General features: G+C 39.0%; 1 protein-coding gene across 7 annotated transcripts in view; it reads right to left on the bottom strand.

The window, feature by feature from the left end:
* MAST2 (microtubule associated serine/threonine kinase 2) overlaps positions 1-20,567 on the bottom strand; it is a 188,646-nt gene that overhangs the window by 99,330 nt on the left and 68,749 nt on the right. For 4 of the 7 annotated variants that reach the window (XM_082287513.1, XM_082287514.1, XM_082287518.1 and 1 more), the window contains one exon: positions 8,081-8,112. In XM_082287513.1, coding sequence (XP_082143639.1) covers positions 8,081-8,112 — 32 coding nt within the window. Of the gene's footprint in view, positions 1-371; positions 405-1,490; positions 2,105-8,080; positions 8,113-20,567 lie in introns of those variants that run through there. The other 3 variants (XM_082287516.1, XM_082287515.1, XM_082287517.1) reach the window with 3 other exon arrangements.

Here is a 20,567-nt window from a genome sequence, read left to right as displayed (position 1 = left end):
AATAGGAATTACACAAACCATTAACTAGAAAACAACATTTAGCAGTGGCAGTTGTTTTAGAGCAACAACTAATTAAGCCTGAAAGCAGCACTGCAAATGGCTTTATTCTAATTTTAGCAGTGGGGAAACTGAGGCATGAAGAGGTTTAGTGGCATGTCCACAGCACATCCACAGTAGCATCAGGACTGCAGCTGAGGGTGCTGCTGCCCAGCTCTGTGCTCAGCTCTGTGAACTATCCTGCTTTTGCAGGGTCAGCAGCCAATGCACACTTGTATTCACACAGGGCACAGAAAAGGTCTCAAAGTAGCCGCTTTTCAAAAAGCTGCACACAGACTTGAACATAAACACAGAGCAGAGGTTCTAACACCTACTTTAGTGAACTATACACGATGAGATGTCCTTCACTAGAAATAAAGTAAAAGTTAACTTACAATTATTGGTATTACAAAGTGTGCTTATGTCTTAAAATACAAATTAGTGCCACTGTATTCTTACACCTGTAACTTGGATTTTTGACTGAGGGCTGAAAAAAAGTTTCTATTTACCATATTTAAACATAAAAGTGAGCAAAATGGAAATTTGAGGCATGCTTCAGTTTTGTTTAGAATTCAGATATTTTACACTTAAAAGTCCTGAAGTCAAGCATGTTCGTCCATGCTCCTAGCTTTAAATTTTTTGATGAATCCAAATACTTATCAGTTAAGCAACCTTTACATACTGGAAATCCTCCCCACTGCTTAAACACCTGATGATTTTCACAGTTTGCAGACAGAAAAGGTTAAGCCTGCCTCTTACCCTGCTCCTCTTTCCACTGACTACACGAAAGATTCTTTTCACCACCTCTACTTATGAACACAGTATTAAATATACAATTTCCTTAATTTTACCTAACAGAAATAATAAATATAATTACGAACATCATAAATAGAAGTTTCCATTAGTAGATTTCAAAGCATTTATAAAGGACACAAGCATTAAAAAGGAAATGCTTGTTAAAATTCCATTTGTAGAAATACATGTGGCAATGTAAGTAGAGACTTCTTGTTTCAAATCCAGAAGTTTTCAATAGCGTTCTTAATTCTAGAAGATAGCAAAGGTTTCTGGAGATTCTTAACACTGTGACAGCTTTCTGACAGATTATTAAAAGTGCTTTTTAAATCTGAAGAATATTCAAACTAGAAACACAGAGTTACAAACATTCAGTTTTACTACACTAATGCTTGGGACAAAACCTAACCACAGTGTATCCCAGTTAAAAACATTTAAACATTGCTTTTTTTGGCTATACTTCATGGTTATTACTCCACAAAACTAAAATGTTAAAGCTTCCAAAATGAAATTTCGTGTACAGACAAGTAAGCATGACAGGTAAAGAAAGGTCTAACAAATCAAAGCACTGTCTATTGGCCACAGAAAATTTTGGCCAGTTTTTCTTCGTAGCTTCAATTTGAAATGATCAAGTGCAATTTATTTTTCACAACAGTCCTTACTGGATCCGCAGAGATGGGGCTCCAAGCCTCTGCTTCCTCCGCTTCATCATTGTGCTGATACACTGATATGCCTCTTCCCAGCATAAGAGGCTTAGAGCTGGGAAGGAGAGGCCACTGTTATCACTCCAACGCAGAGCACAGAACAATCAGTGCAATTCCAAGCTCTTCATACACCCCCAGTGTCAGACAGACCTCGGGAGCTCAGTAATGGTCCAGGTTAATCACACAGCTCATGTCAAAAACCTAATTATTTATAAAAAAAGAACAATTCAGATTATAAAATCTTCTGCGAGCCTATTCACAGCATCCGGCGAAAGGAAACGGAGCCCACCAGAAGGAAAGGAAGGGGCCGACAAGCCCAGGACACAGAGGGGCCATCTGAGCTGTCACACCGCCAGCAACACGGTCCCGCCACGCTCCGGCCGAGCACGCCGCCAATCAGCCACCAACTCCCGGGCTTCCAGGAGCAGGAGCAGCCCTCCTCACCAAACCAAAGGGAGCGCGGAAAGCCAAAGGGAGCGATGGCACACTTGAAAGGATTCTGGCAGGAATCTGACGGAGCAGCTTGGAAACTCGCACGGCGACAGGAACAGAGGCAGCGCTCCCACCCAAAGCCTGGCAGAGCCCTCAGCGGCGGGAGAGGAGCAGCTGCTCCCGGCCGGCGCGGACACGTGAACCGGCCCTTGTTGAGAAATCAATCCCCTTGCATCTTAAAACATCTTCCCGTAACTCCCAAACTGTGTTCCAGCCACAAACTTTATGGATTCCAGCACTGAAAAAAGAGCAGCAGCCTGGGGAGCCGGATGCTGGAGGGGAGGAAGGGGGAACACACCTTCACTAGGAGGCAAAGTTCCCCTTACGCTGCAAGCCTGGCAGTTCTGCTTGCAAACAGCAACTTCAGTCAGCTCAAAATCAATTTTGTGCTATTAATATAACTGCCCCAAATTATGTCCAATATTTTTTAAATGTCTTTTCGTAAGAATGTCACTTTCCCCCCCAAAATTTCCATATATATGTTTGATAGGCTGTATTTAGGCTGCCATTCACAAGTACTCATCAACCAAGTCAAATTCCACGTGACAACTCCTATCTTGAGACCCTTCCATGATTCCAATCACAGTCCCACACTACAAATTCCCAACCTCTCTACAGCCAGGAGAACAGAGTGCCAGGCTCAGGAGGAAGGGCCAGGGTGGCTGTTCCTTACACAGCCAGAGCCCCTGCCCCCCACACTGCGCCTCTGGCGTAAGACAGCACAGCAAGCAACAAAAATTACAAATTTGGTATGCTACATATACTTCTATTGTACTTATTAAATGAGAGTCTGGATTAAGTAGTGGAAACTTGACAATAAAAACTGTGCAAAGTACTTTTTCCACTTTTAAATCCCTGATGAAAACCTCCATAAATTCTTTGTCTCTGAGATTACAGTCTATACAGAACACTAAAATACTCCTGATTCACCAGATCATTTCTTTTAGAGAAAGAATGCTTTCAAATTATTTTTAAAGCCTAATACATAAATAGCAGCACTGCTGTAGAGCCCTATAAGAATAATTGGGCACGTTCCACCTCCAGAACCAGCCCCATGGATCAGCTTAAGAGCAGCGGGTTATTTTTGACCTACTGCTTGTGAGCTGCTGCTTCTATACACTCAGAGAAGGATGGGGTGGTCAGAAAAGAGCACCGCTTTCTCTCCCCATCTCTATAAAGCACCACAAGCAGAATGAATTCACTGGAGGCATTATTTCTTACTTTATTTTCAGAGCCAAATCAGAACAGAGAGCAAAAGCAGCAAAATTCCCTACTCCTTTTCAGAACCATTTTTCATCCACTTCCTGCACTTTGGCTTTCCCACTCTTGGGACAATGGCACTTGCTCCTGGCAGGGAAACGGCATCGATCCATCACCAGCACAAACACTCACCCGCCAAGACGAGCAGAAACTGAATTATATACTCCATTTCTCTGCAGATACAGGGGAAATTCCCACAGCACCTGAGCATGGCAGAACGAAAACATAAACCAGTACTAAAGGCCAGAAATTTTCTTTCCTGCCATCAAACTTCTTATTGTTTCCAAGGTCTAAACATTAAAAAGAACACAGGTAGTTCCCCACATCCCCCCCAAAGAAATTCCTTGGTGTGTTTGTGTGTTATTTTACTGTCAGGAAGCTGGGGGTAAGTTTAACAAATTATGATGAAGACTTGTTTAATGAAACCCCCTCAGAAATGTCTATGGTAGCAGAAACTAAGAATCTTCAGAGGTCTATAAGCAGAATGGTAGTGCAGAGAAGGAGGAAGAGAATGAGAGAAAACAAGTCCCACAGGGGACATAAGCTGCCTTAAAAAGTAATTAGAAGGATAAAGACCACCATAAAAGGCTTTTACATGTCTTTAACAAACACTTTTATGTTACCATGTTTCAGAGATAGACATAAAAGGTTCAGGTAAATATTACTCTTTACCAGCACCAATCACCACCAAAACAGCAGTCTGTAAGATTTGGTTCATATAAATGTGTATTTTTACTGGATATACCCGGGATTAAAATTATTTTTTCGTGTTTCTTATGCCTCCATTTTCTTTTTCCATTTGTACACAGACTTTAAAAGTATATTTGATACAGATGGTTGATAGCAGGAAATAATTACCATGAAAAAACTTACAGCTGAAGTTAGAAACTGGTTTAGCAAATTTAGTTTGCTGAGAAAATTACTCTTTTCAAATTTGGATATAATATGGGAAAGCCATATTTTCTTTTTAGAAAATTTTGCATTTAGACAGCACAAAAATTACAGCAACCCACACCATAAACCCTGTCTTAGAAACCAGGAGGATTTCAAATATACCCACATTTTTCATTAAAAAGCCTAAACAGGTCAATAAGGTTCAGGCTATAAAGAAATAAATTCATTATTAATTTTTTATTATTGGGGTACTGAACAAGAAACCTGATGGCTCAAGGGCAACCTCAGCTGGATTTAGTGACTACTGATCAGCCAAGGAGGCAAGCAGAAGCAATAGTGAGCTCCAGGCTGGTGCTGTGCATCCTGCAGCCACAGTGAAATGCAGTTTTCAGCCTGATGATCTGGGTGCTGAACTGCTCTTAAACACATGAACACACAGAGGTGCTTCACCACGGGATGCTCCTGCTGCAAAGTCCCCACCTTTGTCCTTTCAGGTCTGGAACGTCTCTAGTGCGATTCACATGCAGGTGCACATCAAAACCATGTGAAAGCTGCAGCCAACAATACAAAAACTGATCTCTGTACAGTGAACAGAACAGGATAATGGCTGAAAATAATTAAACTACTTCAACTAATAGGCTGGAGATCAAAGTTTGAGTCTATCACTCCACATTCGCTATTTGAAACTAAAGAAAATATTCATGAATGGTAATTATTTCTTTTGTGAACAAAGCATGGGGGAAAACATAACCAATACATTTATATGCATAATTCATTAAAGGAAAACTTTGAACTCTGATTATTGAACCACACCAGAGACAAAATATAACTACTTATTCCTGTTCTCTAACTATTCAATCTCTTAGCAGCCTACAACTCAGCTGAATATAATTTCCTTTAGTTCATTAAACATAACCCCCTATAGAAACACAAACACTTTAAGCACATTAACAACAAAATGGTATCTAAATTATCAGGCATTTCTCTTAACGTCACCCTGCATACAATTCCCCCATCTGTTTTACATGTCTGCTCACTCTGTGCTGATTATTTCAAAATTAAGATTGCAAGATATCCAAGTGCAAAGCCATCCTTTACAGTGTGCCTGTGTTTCCTTCTGCTAATACGGAAACAGTCATCAACACTCATCAACAGACTTTACAGGCTCCATCCCACCATTTATTCTCTTCAGCTTCCCCCCAAGACCTTCTTTAGGTGACAAAATTTCTCATGTTCTCCTGACAAGTACAGTGAAACATGTAACTCCACTCCTTTTCCTTAGCACAAACAAGCACAGCAACTGTTGTTGTCTCTGCCTACAATCAGTTCCTGCAATAAAATAGAGATTACTCATACTGACCCAGGAAATATGAAGCACTGAGAGTCAAACAAAGAAAAAGTTTAGAAGCATTGTCAGGAATAGCTCATCCTTTTCCATTCAGCAATGACAAATACCTGAGCTAATCCAAAGGCTAAAATCTTTCTACTCAACAATCCAGCAAAGCAATCACGAAACCAGCAGCCATAGTCAAGTCCTCATTCTGTTTCTGGCAGGCTGGAAAATAATTCCTTCCTCCCCCAAATATGATTTTTTACAGTGGAAAGTGCACCCCAACCTCCAGACTAGCACACAAAAAAATGCTGAGTGGCTGATGTTTGTATATAATACAACTGCTACAAAGGCTGGAGTTTGTGCAGAAAATGGATGCACCTCTTGAGGGTTCCTGGCTCCAAGCCAGGCACTTCATCCTCCTGTCCATTCCTGCTTCTGCTTCTGTCAGTGAACAAAAGTCAGTGACTGACAGTCAATAAGTCAGGACATGGGCTACACCCGTAACTATCCCTACTCATCAGCCACAGCACTTTTCAGAATAAATTTTATTTTCAGAATTTATTTTTGCTTATGAGCTTCACTGTTAAGTTGATTCAGGTAGAGGAAAATCCTCCAGAAGAACTGAGAACTGCCTATAGTGGTAATGCCATTCTTTTTGACAGAATGGTTGAACAAATTTATACATAGTATATGTGTATTTTTACCTTCTCTTACATGCATATATTATAATTACTCCCTTGATACAAATTTCTTTAACTTCTAATTCAAAAACTAAGAGGATATTTTTAATCAAGTAAGCACTCTGATATTGGGACATGCAAAATCATGTAGATCAACTCCACAAGACCCTTTTCAGCGAGCCTGTACAGCATCATACAGCTCTACATCAGCCACAATGCACTACTGACTTCATGAACAGTTAAACTTCTCAAACAACAAGATACCATTTGGTTCTTGACTACACCTGGTACGTGACTTTAGAATCTGTAATTCCAGAAACTACCATCAAATAATCAGCTAGATAACACAGGCAATTAAGACATTTCAATTCTTCATAGATTTTCAGTCTCACTAAGAGCTGCAACCTTGTGCTTAAAATTTATGGCCTGGATCTTCTTGACACAGGTTGCTAAATTTCTTCACATAATGACAGCTTAAAAGGCACTCGCTTGTGGAAGAAAACTAAAGTGAAGTAATGAAAATTGCAGGAGTAAAGTAATACAGAAATAAAATATTCAGTCACTTGGTTTAGTTATCAGTAACTAGAACACTACACATTTGAAGCACTTCATTTGTATTTCAGACACCTCAAATGAAAATACACGAGTAGTCTTGTGTCATACCCACCTCCAGGCTGGAAAGAGCTGGAATATCTCTGGCATTCTCAATGTCAATTCCAAAAGTTTTGTGCAAAAATATCTAAGTTACATTAAACAAAAAACTTACTGGTAACTCACTGCTCCACTATTTGATCAAAGAACCTTCATAATCTTCAAATGATGAACACCACCTGTCTTAGAAATCTCTCAAATCTCGTTAAGCCAGCCTTTGAGGCATACTGGTTTAGAAAAACCAAAACCAGTCAGTGCTTCATGTTCTTTAAATAACTCCCTGACTGGTTTATCATTGTCATATGAACTAAACAAAAAGGTCTGGTCATGCTCCACTTTTAAAAAAAGACCTTTTGATCCTCTGTATTGTTCAGCCCTGAATCACTGGCTCTACACAGCATTTTCTAAACACTGTTTCTCATACAAAGGGGATAGCTTACATTGAAAGAACTAAAAATTATTTCTCATTAGAACCAGAAACCTGAGGAAGAAAGGTTATAAGCTTTTGTGAGCTTCATGTCTGTAGTCCACAAGCTTTGGGAAACAATTTTAAACCATAATGCAATAGCAGGCAGTACAAAAGCTTTCTCTTTTATATAATGCAATCAATAATGCAATTTCTTCCACCATAAATCTGTAAGCATAGCAGAAGCTAAGCTCTAATAATACGACTGAAACACAAGTGAGTTCGCTAAAATTCTTTAAGCATCATAATGCATTTTAAAAAACTGCTGTTTGTTTAAATCACAGTTTTAAAAGCCTACTTTTCCTGACATGTGCTACTTTATTGAGATACCTCTATCAGGCTGCCTGCTCCACAAACACCTGACCTGTGTGGCCCGGGAGCTGTGTGCTTAGACTTCTGTCAACAGATTGTTTGAAGAGCAGTGATCAAAGTTGTCCATATCACATAAATAATCAGTGACTTCTCTGGAGTCACTTCAGCGATGTCACAGTGGCAACACTCAACACTGCAGCTACTTCCATATCAGGATCAGCTCAAGCTGGTAATTAGAAGTAAGCTTACACTGCCACTGCTTTTCCTACTACACTTAAGGAAATGAATAGAGGCTTCAGTCTAAGAGAAATCCAAGCTAGCTGTTTCCAAGCCCATGACAGATTCTTGAAAATGCTAACAGAGAAAACAGAGCATCTGCCCATCTAAATTACTTCCACAACTGAACAGCTATATATGTTCAAAACAAACCAAGGGATGAATAAAGAATAATTATACTTACAAGCTTCCTCTTCTGGGGAGACTGAGCTCTTTCTGGAAAAAAAATAAGAATGAAAACCTTGAGTTAATTTTACTTTTTACTATATATTACTAATTTATTTATCAATAAATGACTGAGGTTGAATAAATAAAGAGCTGGCCATTTCCCAGCGCATGCTCAGTGTAGAACTGCACAGCTCTGCTGCTGCACATTCACAATACACAGTCTGGGGTACAAAAGTTGCTCATTTTGCTTAAATAATCATTGCCTTTGTAGTCAAAAAATCATAAGCACTCAACAGAGCAAACATAACTTTGAAATTCAAGCCTGAGCACAGATGAGGCAGTAATTAATTCTGTCCTACATACCTCATCAGCATCAGACCGAACCACTTCCAGAAGTGTGGAACGCGGTGTGCCTGCAGCTGCTGTGGTATGGTCTCACACTCTCACCAAAAGAAAGAATTAATGCAATTGAGTGGATTTTGAGGGGGGGTGATTTGGGTTTTTTTTTTTGAACATACACATTAGCTGTGTTATGTATTATCACAAAAAAATCCGAGGCCAAACACTACTCCCACTTCTCAGCAGCATTTTGCGTTTCAGCAACGCAAGCGAAGGCAGACGGGGGATTTTGCGGTTTTTATGGCAGTCGACAGCCCGGGGGCATCCCCAGGCGCGGGCAGCGCTGGACGCGGCGCATCCCCGGCACTGCCCAGCGCCGGCCCCGCAATTCCCGGCCCCGCAATTCCCGGCCCCGCCCGGCTCCGGGGGCTGCGCTCCCGCCGGACACCGCCAGGTGGCAGCGGCGGCCGCAGCCCCGGTTCTGGGGTTTTATCCTTAAAACATCGGCGCGGGCGGGACTTCGGACGGGCTGCGCTCATCCCCGGCTCAGCGAGCACCAGCATCGCCAATAGCAAGTGGCTGTCAGGGTACTTGATCTACGGGAAGTGTTTCTCATCCCCTCTACGAAAAAAAAAAAAATCTGTGTTCTCACTGAATATTGGGAAAAAAAAATCAATAGGAAAAAATATTAAGTCCATGAAATCTGGTAAGGTAATATCTTTTCCATCTTTAGCTACAGTGTTTCTGCTGACTGACATGACTAACTGTTATTGACAGGCCTTGACTGGTCTGAGCAGTAACACATGGGATTTGGCTTAAAGTTGTTCAAAGATACCACAAAGTTACAGCCAGTAAAAACTAATAAATAAATAAATAACTTTTACATGCTGTTATTCTTTTCAAGTATGAGTTCTCCATAATTTGAAATTTCATTACAGTTTAACAGTGCTGAGAAAATTCCATGTGTGAATTATTGCAAGGCTGACAGCTTACAGCATCGAGAAATAAATTCCTGTCATCAGACAAACTTGTCAAGATCTAATCAAAACACTTCAAGTGCGTAAGATAATAAATCATTAGCATCTATAACAGGTTGTGCGGTTTATATTCTAAAAAAGGTACTTCTTCCACTCTCATTTGTTAGCAATAATTAGTTTCCAACTGTGAAGCCTATGTAACAAGGACAGCTTTTTGCCACTGCAAATGAACAAAAAAACAGGTAAGATACAGGTATTGTATATTATTCTGCTTCTGTAGATAGTATGTTACTTAGACATGCACATACATCTCTTTCATCATATGAGCAGCTATATTTAATTTATGCTTTTTAAAGAATATGGCACCTCTTGGCAGAAGGCAGTTTTTCTATTCAAATGACGTATTTCGTTTATTCCAACACAGTCAGGCCCAGAAATTTTTAGAATGAATGTATAAAGCTCTGGAATTTCATGGTACTGGATGAAAAAGCACAACAGTGACCTTTAAATCTATCTAACTACCTTCTTGGTTTTGAACTTTTAGGGTTCACTTTTACAAGCTTTGCTCTAGTCATCAGAGCTGAAAAGTCATTTAAAGAAAGAACACTCCCTTGCAGCAGCACAGCTCTGGTAATTGTGACTTATAATTACCAGACATACATCACAAAAAACATGGTCCAGGAACAGGAATGGACAAATCCTTTCCTTTACAGAATGCTTGTTTTACTCAATATGACCTTTAATACTTCCTATAATGTAGGTAATTCGGGATTAAATGCATGCAAGGTTAGAAGGAGGATTGCCTGGGCTTTGTTCCTGAAAGCATCCCTTGGAAACCAAGCTTCCAAATAAGGAAGGAAGAAAGTCCTAGCAAGATGACATCTCAATGCAATTGAAATATTATCCTATATATGTAGGAACCGTCTTCATTCTGCACCTCCACCTTGACAAACACAGTACAGCTTGGAATCAATAGGCAGTAGCTCACATTTAATACCACTGTGGTCTTGACAACAAAGAGCACAATCAAAACAATCAATTTTTATACCTGGTGTTGCACCATGCCTCATGTCTTAAAATCCCCTTCACAAACCCTAACAGCTACACAGCCCACCACATCCTGGCCTCTGCAGCACTTTCCCTGTCCTCTGGGAAATGACAACGCACCCTCCCAGCTCTTTGCCCTTTTCTGCCTCTCCAAAGTTGGTAACAGCCCCTGTAATCCCCCAAAACAGACCATGAATGGTGGGGCCAAGGCAAATGCACCAGAGCTGGATGTTACACAACCACAAGCAGTGTAATTATGAGATTTGCTTTTCCCAAATCACCAGGGAGTTTGTGTGTGAAGTTACATCCCAGATAGAAAACGCCTGGAGATGGAAGGAAGGAGGGAGCAGACCACAGACATCTGCTGAGCTATTCTTATTTGAGGATGTCCACTGCCAGGAGAACACTGCAGGTCTCCAGAGGATCGAGTGGACAATGAAAATGCCTCCCAGAGATGGGGATACACTCACAGGGTCAAGCCTCATCTGGGTCTTAAGACAGCTCAACACTTCAGTGTGTGCAATGGAACCAACTGAGAGTTTGTATCTTAAAATGACAGGGTGGTTTCAAACATCTGAAATAGCACTGCAAAAACAGTGATTCAGTAATTATGAAAAATGTAAGAGAAAAGTCTAACAGCATTTCACAAGCACCCTATAAAGGTTAAAGTCTACTCAGAATCATATATAGTATCATTTATAGTAGAGATTAAATGTTTTAGTGTGTAAATTATGAGGTAGATGGTGTGATTTAACTGGTTTCCACTCACACCACAAAGGAGGTTGGCATTACATGTCCATGCATCCTGAAAAAATAAATCACATTTTAAGAGGTGAGATAACTAATAAAAGAGTGCTGAGCTGTGACAGCGTGGTCTGAAACACTATTTACAGGGTGCAGCTGTAATGCTTTCAATATGCTAGTTTATCCTGAAGGACGTTTTTCATTTAAGACCACCCTTCTGATGAGAACAACGCACGAACCTGCAAGATTCCAGACTGCCCCTTCCAACAGCACATCTGCCTCCCTGAGCACTTGTGCTGCCAGTAGCTATATTTATATTACCATTATTACTCCAGCCAGCCTCCATGCCACCTGCTCTCTAGGTCAATAATATAACCCTCAAAACAGAGGCTTACATTTACATTTGATTTATATGAAGTGCTAAATAGCGTAAGAACATTTTAAAATATTGGTGCACATTATTCACAAAGAACTTTCAGAAGTGGAAATAAAGAACTACTTTCACAGATCCTAAAAAATAAGGAGTGTATTAAATCTTGCAGTACTCAAATGACAAGAACAGACTGTTCTGAAAGTTAATTTTTTGTATCAGTTCCACATTTCAAGGCATAATTATTAAACATGCAACTTGATCTCTACATGACAAAAGAAGCAGCAGATTTTCAGACAAGTAGTTAAAAAGGAACCTTGGGAAAGAAATTCAGCATCAAGGAATTTATAAAAAGCTGATTCAAATATCTGCCTTCAAAAGAGTTCCTTATATTTCATTTTGTCTTAAGTTCATCACCTCAATCATGAGGCTATAAAATTAGTAGGACACCATATCATGCTACAGAAGAGGTTTCACAGTAAGACTAGATCCTCATTTTACAGGCACCAAGAAGGCTAAAAGAGAAAAAATACCAGCCATTTTAAAGATCATTTTTCTGTTTGCAAAATATATTGTTTAGTACATAGACACCAAAAAATTTATTCCGTTGTCATCTTTTATATACAGAAACTGCATCTGAAAACAGGAATGTTTCAGGCAGCAGGAACAGTGCTAGCTTTTTGCATAGGTGTGTGCACACAATATGGAGAGGAAATAAAGTCTGGAAGTCTATTTGCTCATTGACCTACAATACAACCCACATCGTTTCAGCAGATACGTTATGTTATAAAAGTGTGAAAAAACAGGAACCCATCACTCAAATTTGTCACTTTCTCTCAGTCTTGTAATTTGTCCTTGAATATGTATCTGCACATATGGCACAGACCCACAGGCAAAGTTGGATGCTGGAGCCCGCACTGATGGCAGCTTAAATGGAGTCCTTGCAAATTAAAATGAGAACCATTGCCACACAGGATGTTCCATATTTTTGCCAGAGCAGACAGCATGATTCCTGAGATTGCCTTTGACCTTGGCTCCCTTGCAAGGTAGCTCACTATCATACCAGTTGGGACAATAGACAAATATTTTTACAGCTATAAGAGTAAATACATTTCAGTTAATAAGTTAATATTTCACAGATGATGAAATTCCACTGACAGTCAGTGACCTGGTACCATGCACTCATGTTTTAATTTTTTTCCTTTGCTGACTATGTTTGCTTCAGGGTATACTACCAACCAGCAGGGGATTAATTAAATCTCCTTCTATACATAACCATTTGCATTACAGAAATGATATAATGAGGGTTGGAATCTCCAGTTCTGATGGAAAGTACAACCTGGCCGTGCAAGGACAAACTGTAATCCATCCATCAGATTAACAGGAAGGAATTTTTCATGGTGATTAAAAAAAAAAAAAACCACCCCATGCTAAGCCTTTCTTTCTCCTATCAGAATCTGTCAGGAAAAATAATTTCCTTCTTTTCACCGTATCACTGTAAATGGTTATTAAAAACAGCACTTCTCAATTTCTCTTTCTAGAAATGATTACATCTGAACTTGCTTCCCAAACTCATCAGTGAAGAATTTTAAACAGCAACACTAAACCCGTATCTCTACTGAAGGTCAGATGAACCTATGGAATATGCTGCAGATACTTTCTATAATTTACTGACTTTTTAGAAACTAAATTCAGGATCATACTGTTAGATCATCTGCTTAGCTACAGAGATACTTAAAATACAGAAAATTAATACCCAGCCTCTTGCCAATACCATTCAAAATATTCAGGACATAAGAGTTTAATTCCCAGACCAGATTCTCCGCACTCTAATGAACTTATGTCTGCCATCACACAAATTCTGAAATGCCACGGATAGCCTAGTCCCAGGGCATCTCCCCACATTCCCAGTACCAGCCAAACTGCCTGGAACCACCCTTTCCTAAGAAATCTCACCTTCACAGTGACAAAGTGCCACAGCCTCCAGAAAAACATGACACCAGAATAGTCAACAATGCATCTGTTCACCCAGGGCTACCCTAAACATACTACAAGTTCAAAGCAAAATAAATGTATTGTTTTGATTCATTTTTTTACCTCAACAGAACTTGCGTGTCAATAAAAATGCCATTTGCAAGTATTCTAACATCTAAAACCAAATGGGGAAAAAACCCTCAGCTGTTTAGCTAACAGGCAGCCCTATTTCTCTAAATATTCAGTATATATCAGTCTTTCAACCCACAGGTCACGAATCAGTCAATGATGCATTTCATGCTTTTAGATCTTCCAGCCTTTCTTTTCTCTTCAGCTTAAAAATCCCTTACTAGTCAGCAAAATAAAAAGCCTTTGGATTTATTTCAAATTAAGAGTTACTGCAGAAGGAAATAAAGCTAAAAAGCCCTTTAAACTTTAAGCAAAATTCTCAAACACAGCAAATTATTTTCCCTTCCCCACCAGCCCTTCTGGCTGGGCAACAGAAACTTATTCCTTGGTAAGCAAAGCCAAGGATCCAGGTCACATCTGTGCATTAACCTGTCAAGAATATATGTGACCAGAAGCTTCCCACTAACCTTTCATATCACTTAACCGCAGGGCTTTCCATAAGATTATGGATTTCGGTTACTTGACCTAAAATAATTCCAGAATACATCTCAAAACAGGCAGGAATTCACACTTTCCTCAGAATATTTTCAGTGCCCACTCCCGTGTATATATATAATATATATATGTATTTCAGTAAGCTGGAGTGTCTACTCCATATTTTGTACATTACATCATATTTTCCAGCCCAAAATACAACATTACACAGTGCTCGTGGTAACAAACGGGACTGAGACCACACGTCATGGCTTGGACTGGCAGATGACAATAAAAACAAGGGATGCAAACCACATTCCCAAGGGATGAATGGGGAGTTGCCCAGCCCCAGGAAAAGCCAGCTGCCACAGCTGGGCGGGCACCCACAGCCCAAGGCAGGGTGGCACCCACACATCCCTCAGCAGCCAGAGCAATGAGTGACTTGCAGTCCCCAAATTCTCATTTCCTCCACAGGATTCATTCCTATCTCTGTTTCTCGGGACCAAGAGCACAGGGTCACTCTGATTTCATGCCTTCATTCAAGCACAAGTCTCTTTCTTCCCATAGCAAAGGCAATTGCCAGCTTCATATTCAATCCCAAGCTTTTCAGCTGAGGTTAAACAGACAGTGGTTTCTGAAAATTAAGACAACCTCTAAAATCCTGGTCACAATAATAGAGTACAGTAACTCAGCTGTTCAATCCTTAGACACCAGCAAACTAATTTACTATTAACTTGATTGTTCTCCTCAAGGCTAAAAAAATAAAGCCAACCGTAGCAGCAGCCCTCTTCAAGTACACTTGCCAAGCTTACTTTTAAATGCTACAGAGCACATAAAATACAATCTTTTTAAGGTGTAATTTCACTTGCAGGAAAAAGTAAATTTAAATATTACAGCTTGAATTTTGCAACCCGGAGTCCTAGATGTGGTACAGAAGCATAGAAAAAAAAAAAAAAAAACCAGCACAGCAGAAGAAAAGTTATGAATTTACTCTCCTAACGGACAATCCATAAACTGCAACAGCAGCAGTAGCTCCAGAAGACCATTATGAGAACTTATTCCCTGAATTAAACAATAGCAGCAACCCAAAATGTGTGTGTGGATCAACAAAATAAAAAGTGAGATGCACGGCAGTCCTCTGTAAATAAAAGGGTATGTTTTAAAACCCGAAAAATAACACCAATAATAAATACTCCAAAGCTTTCTTATATATTATATTTTTGCACTAATTAGCCTAAGGGTGAAGGAATACTGAGAGTAATAAAGCACACATCTTAGACAGCTCATTAATCTTTCTCATTACTTAATTCTAGTTTTACAAGGCCATGAAGCAGATTCCTGATGTGTGCAAGAGCCTGCTTAGCACTGAACATCCAAAATAATGGGAGCAACTGTTCAAAATTCTCTTTCATTTTCCCAGACGGAGCCAGTTTCAGAAATTTAAGTCAAAAGGTCACGTTCTGCAAAATTTTGGAAAATGCAGGAAAGAGTCTCATGTCGGAGCCGTACAGGATCGCAGCTGTAATGCTATTGTTAGAAACTGCTCTTAAAATTACTCTGTCTTGACTTGCACCAAAAATTCCTTCGAGACTGGGCATGCAATGGTCACAAGGAAATAGTCACAGCTGCTAAAAATGCCAAGAGCATTACAAATAAACAAATCCAGTTTTATTCTCTCCCTTGTAGGCTCATACTAATATTAATCTCTGATTAAGTCAGTTGACATTTCTACTATACACACATCTACTCCTTAAAAGGTTGTTTCTAGACTAATTAACTGTCATCAAGGCTATCTGACAACCAACTTGATTAATACAACTCTTTAAATATCCCTGAAAACTGAATAATCAAGCCCAACAAAACTTTGCTGAGTTTGGAACCTTTCAGGTTTATCTTACATAAAAATTACATAAAACAATGAGCCATCTCATGAAAACTCCAGACCTGGCTCATCACCTCATATCCATTCAGTGCACTGTTAATACAGACCATGAACAAAAATCAAAGGTTACCCCCAAAATTATCTTGAAATACATTGGTATTATATTAAAATTAATTGGACATTCTTCAAAACCATAGTTGAAGCAACAAAAGGTACATGGTCAGTTCAGTGTTAACATCAGCAGCAGGTCTCTTCCACCAGTCCAAAGGGTTCTGTTTATTCTGTCAGGTTGGCTTCTCACTGACTCCCCAGTTGTAAACTGTTTGAAAGCAAATAGGCAGAAGTTAAATTTGGTGGCTGTTTTTGAGAGGTACTCCCCATGTCTCCAGTTGCTTCATCAATGTTAGGCCAAGACCTGTGACACATCAACAGAATTTTATCTTTAGAATTGTCTATTTCTCAATTAATTTAGACAAAAAGAAAAATGTGTCAGGCCAGTGTTGCCAGACAGCTGGACAGCTTGGCCAGCCACAAAATTAGGTCAAGTTTCCTAATAGTAAAGCTCTGGGAGAAAGTTCCAGGGGAGAGAAACATTTCAGTTCCTCAAAAAGCCTCAACAATAAAGGTGTCTCCCATCCTTCCTTAAAACTGAATCAAGTCCATTCCACATAGATATGGGAAAACACTCTCAGAAATTGAAAGCATAAGCAATCAATTTTAAAGATATTTAGTAATTAGTCCTAAAAGGAATTCCAAGCAAATAAAGCTCCCTTGCCTTCATCTAGTTTATGACTGATAGCATCTGTAACCTCACGAGGCATCCATTAAGTTCAGTAGTTAATTACATCTGCTCTGACTGGACATTATTTACAGAACAAGCAGATGTAATTTTCCATTGCTTAGCTAAGCTACATGAGGCACTTCAGCCTACCCCTCTCAAATCACTGCTTCTCACAAAAACACGGAAGGAGGGACAGACAGGGTGCTCTGATCATTTTTTTGCAAAGGAATAGTTACAGGCCATCATCCACTTAATGAAGAAATCCACATGCTGAGCACCACGTGAAAATTTGGAATAATCAGATGTCAGACAGTATTTACAGCTTTGTAGCAGACAACAGAATTTTAACTTCTCTTTCTGCCCTCAGAAGTGAATAGTCTCTGATATTCCTTATGCCTGCTGGGCTACACACTGGAACATAAGCCCTTGAAAAAAGTGATGAAAGAAAAGGCTCTGTTGCTTCATTCCCCAAAAATAAATACTTTTTTACAAGAAAAGCAAAAGCCACAGATATTTGACATTTACACATAGTATGTGTATAGGAAAAGATATTCAGCCCCTAGACATACAAGGTGGTTACACACCCAGTGTGACTCATTTCAGTTATAACACAAAGCCTTTTTATCACAACTTTTTTATTATTAGTTTCAAAAAACAATCATTTCAGTGAAAAAACCAAACATTAAATTGGAACATGCTTTCCTATCATCTTTCACACATACTTTCAAACAAGTTGGTTTTTTTTATGCTTAGGCATATTTAAATTAATCATAAAGACAAAAAATATATTAGAAAAAAGCAATTAAATGGTCCTCTCAGTTTTGGTGAGATAGAACTGTAATAATCACCAATTGAACTCTAATTTTCAAATTACAATCTTATATTAACTTCAAGTACAACAGTGCCTGTCACGTCCACATGTGACAATGCTCTAAGGTGGAATATAAAATGGGGAACTGCAAACTGGTGATAGGCCAAACCCATGAATTATTTACAGATCTAACCCAATGCAGGGAAAGTTTTCTACTGGTGTAGGTAAGATAATATTCAGGCTCATAAGAGGCAGAACGTATCTCACAAAAGCAGCATTTATTGCTTTCAAAATGAAAGACAGGTGAGCTGGGAACCATAGGAACTGACCAATCTCATTCCTGGACATATTTTTAAATAACCACATCCAGCCCTGTCCTTCAGGTATATCACAAATTCTGCAAGTGTCAAGAGAACTGAAGTTTTTGGATCACTCCAATTTCTCCTATGAAAAAACATGGGATACATCTAAGCATCTTTCACAGATTTATTTATGAACAACCCTACATTTAATAGAGTTGGATAATTCAAGTTTACTCAGTGCCAAGAGATCTGTTTCAGAGTAAAGGAAAATTCATCCCCAATTAAAGTACTGGTAAAATACAGGCACTCACTCCCAAAGCAGAGATTGAGAAACTGCAGACTGTGCCTAATGACTTTTAGTTCTGATGGGCGATTAGTGCGCTTTGTAATGGACTGACAGAAACAGCTGATTCTATTACAAGGACATGTTCTGGCTAGGATTCTCTTTCTGTTGCATTTAAATTATAAATATGGACTCTCTTGAAAATATATCAAGACAAAAGATATTAATCAATATCTAAAACTTCTGTCTTCTGTCCTTTACCACACTTCAAATCAGAACAAACACTGACCTCATCACCAGGAAAGCTTTGCAGGTACTCAGGACCGTCTGCACTGTAATTTCTGTTCTGTACATTCCTCTTCATCCTCTACTCCTTTCAGAAAAAATTGCAAGGGTTTTTTTTAATTCAGCTGTTGGCTTCAAAGTCAAGTTTTAAGGTATATTCCTGTTTGCATTTATGGGTACAGAAGAAATTTCCAAAGACTTTGCAAGACCTGAAAATTCATCACCGGTTATCACTGAACAGTCTCCTTCTTCAAAGAGGATTTGGGAAGGGGCTTTTCCTCAACTTGACAGGTCTCAAAACAGCAAGTCTAATCAATGGCCTTGTTCACACTTTCAGGTTGAATTCAATGCATGATTAAAGCATTCAGCTTGGAATAGCTTCTGGGGAGCCAAAACGTCTTTGCTACAATGTTTTTAACTCAATGTCTGTAATGTACTGTAGGAGAACTTGAATACCAGAACCAAAGTCCCTGCTCCTCTCATACATATTTCATAAAACCTACAAAAAAATGTTACTTATAGTGAAAAGAGAAAGCAGCATGGAAACTGCAAACCATCTAACAAGCAAGGAGCTTCAGTACATCGAAACATTTAAGTACAAAAGTAGGGCAAGCACCTAAAAATCAGGTCTATACCTCTGCACAAGCTTTCCCACTGTTGTTTTTGAAGTTTTGTTGTCATTTTCTTTTGTCTATCCCACCCCACTAACAATCAGCCCCAACTCAACAGCTGTTCTCAAAGTAGAAGTTACGATTTTGATGTGCTGCCATGTGCATTAGAGAACTTTCTATACAAAGAATGTTTGTTGTGGATGATAAAACAATTCTTACGACCATAACCAATGAAAAAAAAAACCACCTTATGAGACTTTTCACTGAACTTGTTACATTTTTGTTTGAGAGGGACCAAACTGCAAAGAAACAACTGAAAAGATGGAAGTTTAGTGAGCATTTGTGAAGAAATAACCTAGACAGCTTTCAAAGAATGACTCAAGGTTTCACTTCCTGAGAGCAATCATCGACCCATGCTCCTTGGTATGGTAAGTTGTCTTCTTCGTCAAGAAAATTCTTGGTTTATTTCCCTTAGATGTTTGACTCCTTAATCCCGATTTCCACAATGTTTTCTCTCGGGCAATGCTACCACAAGCTGTACTGGTGCTCCCAAAATCTCATAACAGAAGTGCAACTTCAGCAGCCAGAACAAAGGATTAGTAAAAGTATTAAAGTGATCCTGCTAAATCATTCAGTGCTTGCACAAAAACTGAATTAATTTCATCCATTCTCCTCCAAATTTAAATTCTGTGATAACTGATAATTTTCATTTCAATAAAACAGTTTAGAAACTGATAAAATAGTTCCAATGTGGTCTGACTGCAACAGGCTCAAAGGTCTTCTAACATATTTCACTTTTCTGTTTCTCACAAAGTCAAAAGCACAGCAAATGAAGGCAAGATGGTGATTCCCATTTAAATCCTCTTCTTGGAGCTGAAACATTGCTCCAAATTCACCACTGTATTTTAAGCATTTCAGTTTACTTAGGAGGAAAGAAACTTTGGAGATTTAAGGATTTATTTTTAATGTGGGCTTTGTACTTGCTGAATTCAGAATTTTAATATCAGAAAGCAAACTCACCACCTAGTCAAGGAATTACAGATGACTGGCTATAGGGGGATTTCTCTAACACACATACACCCAAAACAAACCCAGTGAAACTTGTGGGGTTAGTCCAGATTTACATATATGCTGAGACAATTTAGACTTAACATCTCAAATGATCTTTTCTCATTTACATGATTAAAAAAAAGGTGTGTCACAGGTACCACTTTATTTTCACTGTTTTTAATTCCACAGTAGCTTCTTATATAATGAATATTTCTTTTCTGCCCATCACTTATTTTTATAGAAGTATCTATCTTTGAAACAAATTTAAAAGTCAGCTTGATATTTATTTAAGAAAAATCCTAGGATGGCTCACCCAGACACAAGAACTATCAGAGACTGGGCAACAAAAATATTTATCTTCAGAGAAAAAAAAGCAGGTTTTCAGATGTAGTGAGCCTGCTGTCTTATTAGGTGAGCCCCTGGGAAAGTCTATTGCTTTGTTAA

The sequence above is a fragment of the Coloeus monedula genome, assembly GCF_965178545.1.
Source record: "Coloeus monedula genome assembly, chromosome: 9".
Classification (NCBI taxonomy): domain Eukaryota; kingdom Metazoa; phylum Chordata; class Aves; order Passeriformes; family Corvidae; genus Coloeus; species Coloeus monedula.
Note: the sequence above shows the minus strand (reverse complement) of the source record. Positions and strands in the feature narration are given on the sequence as shown.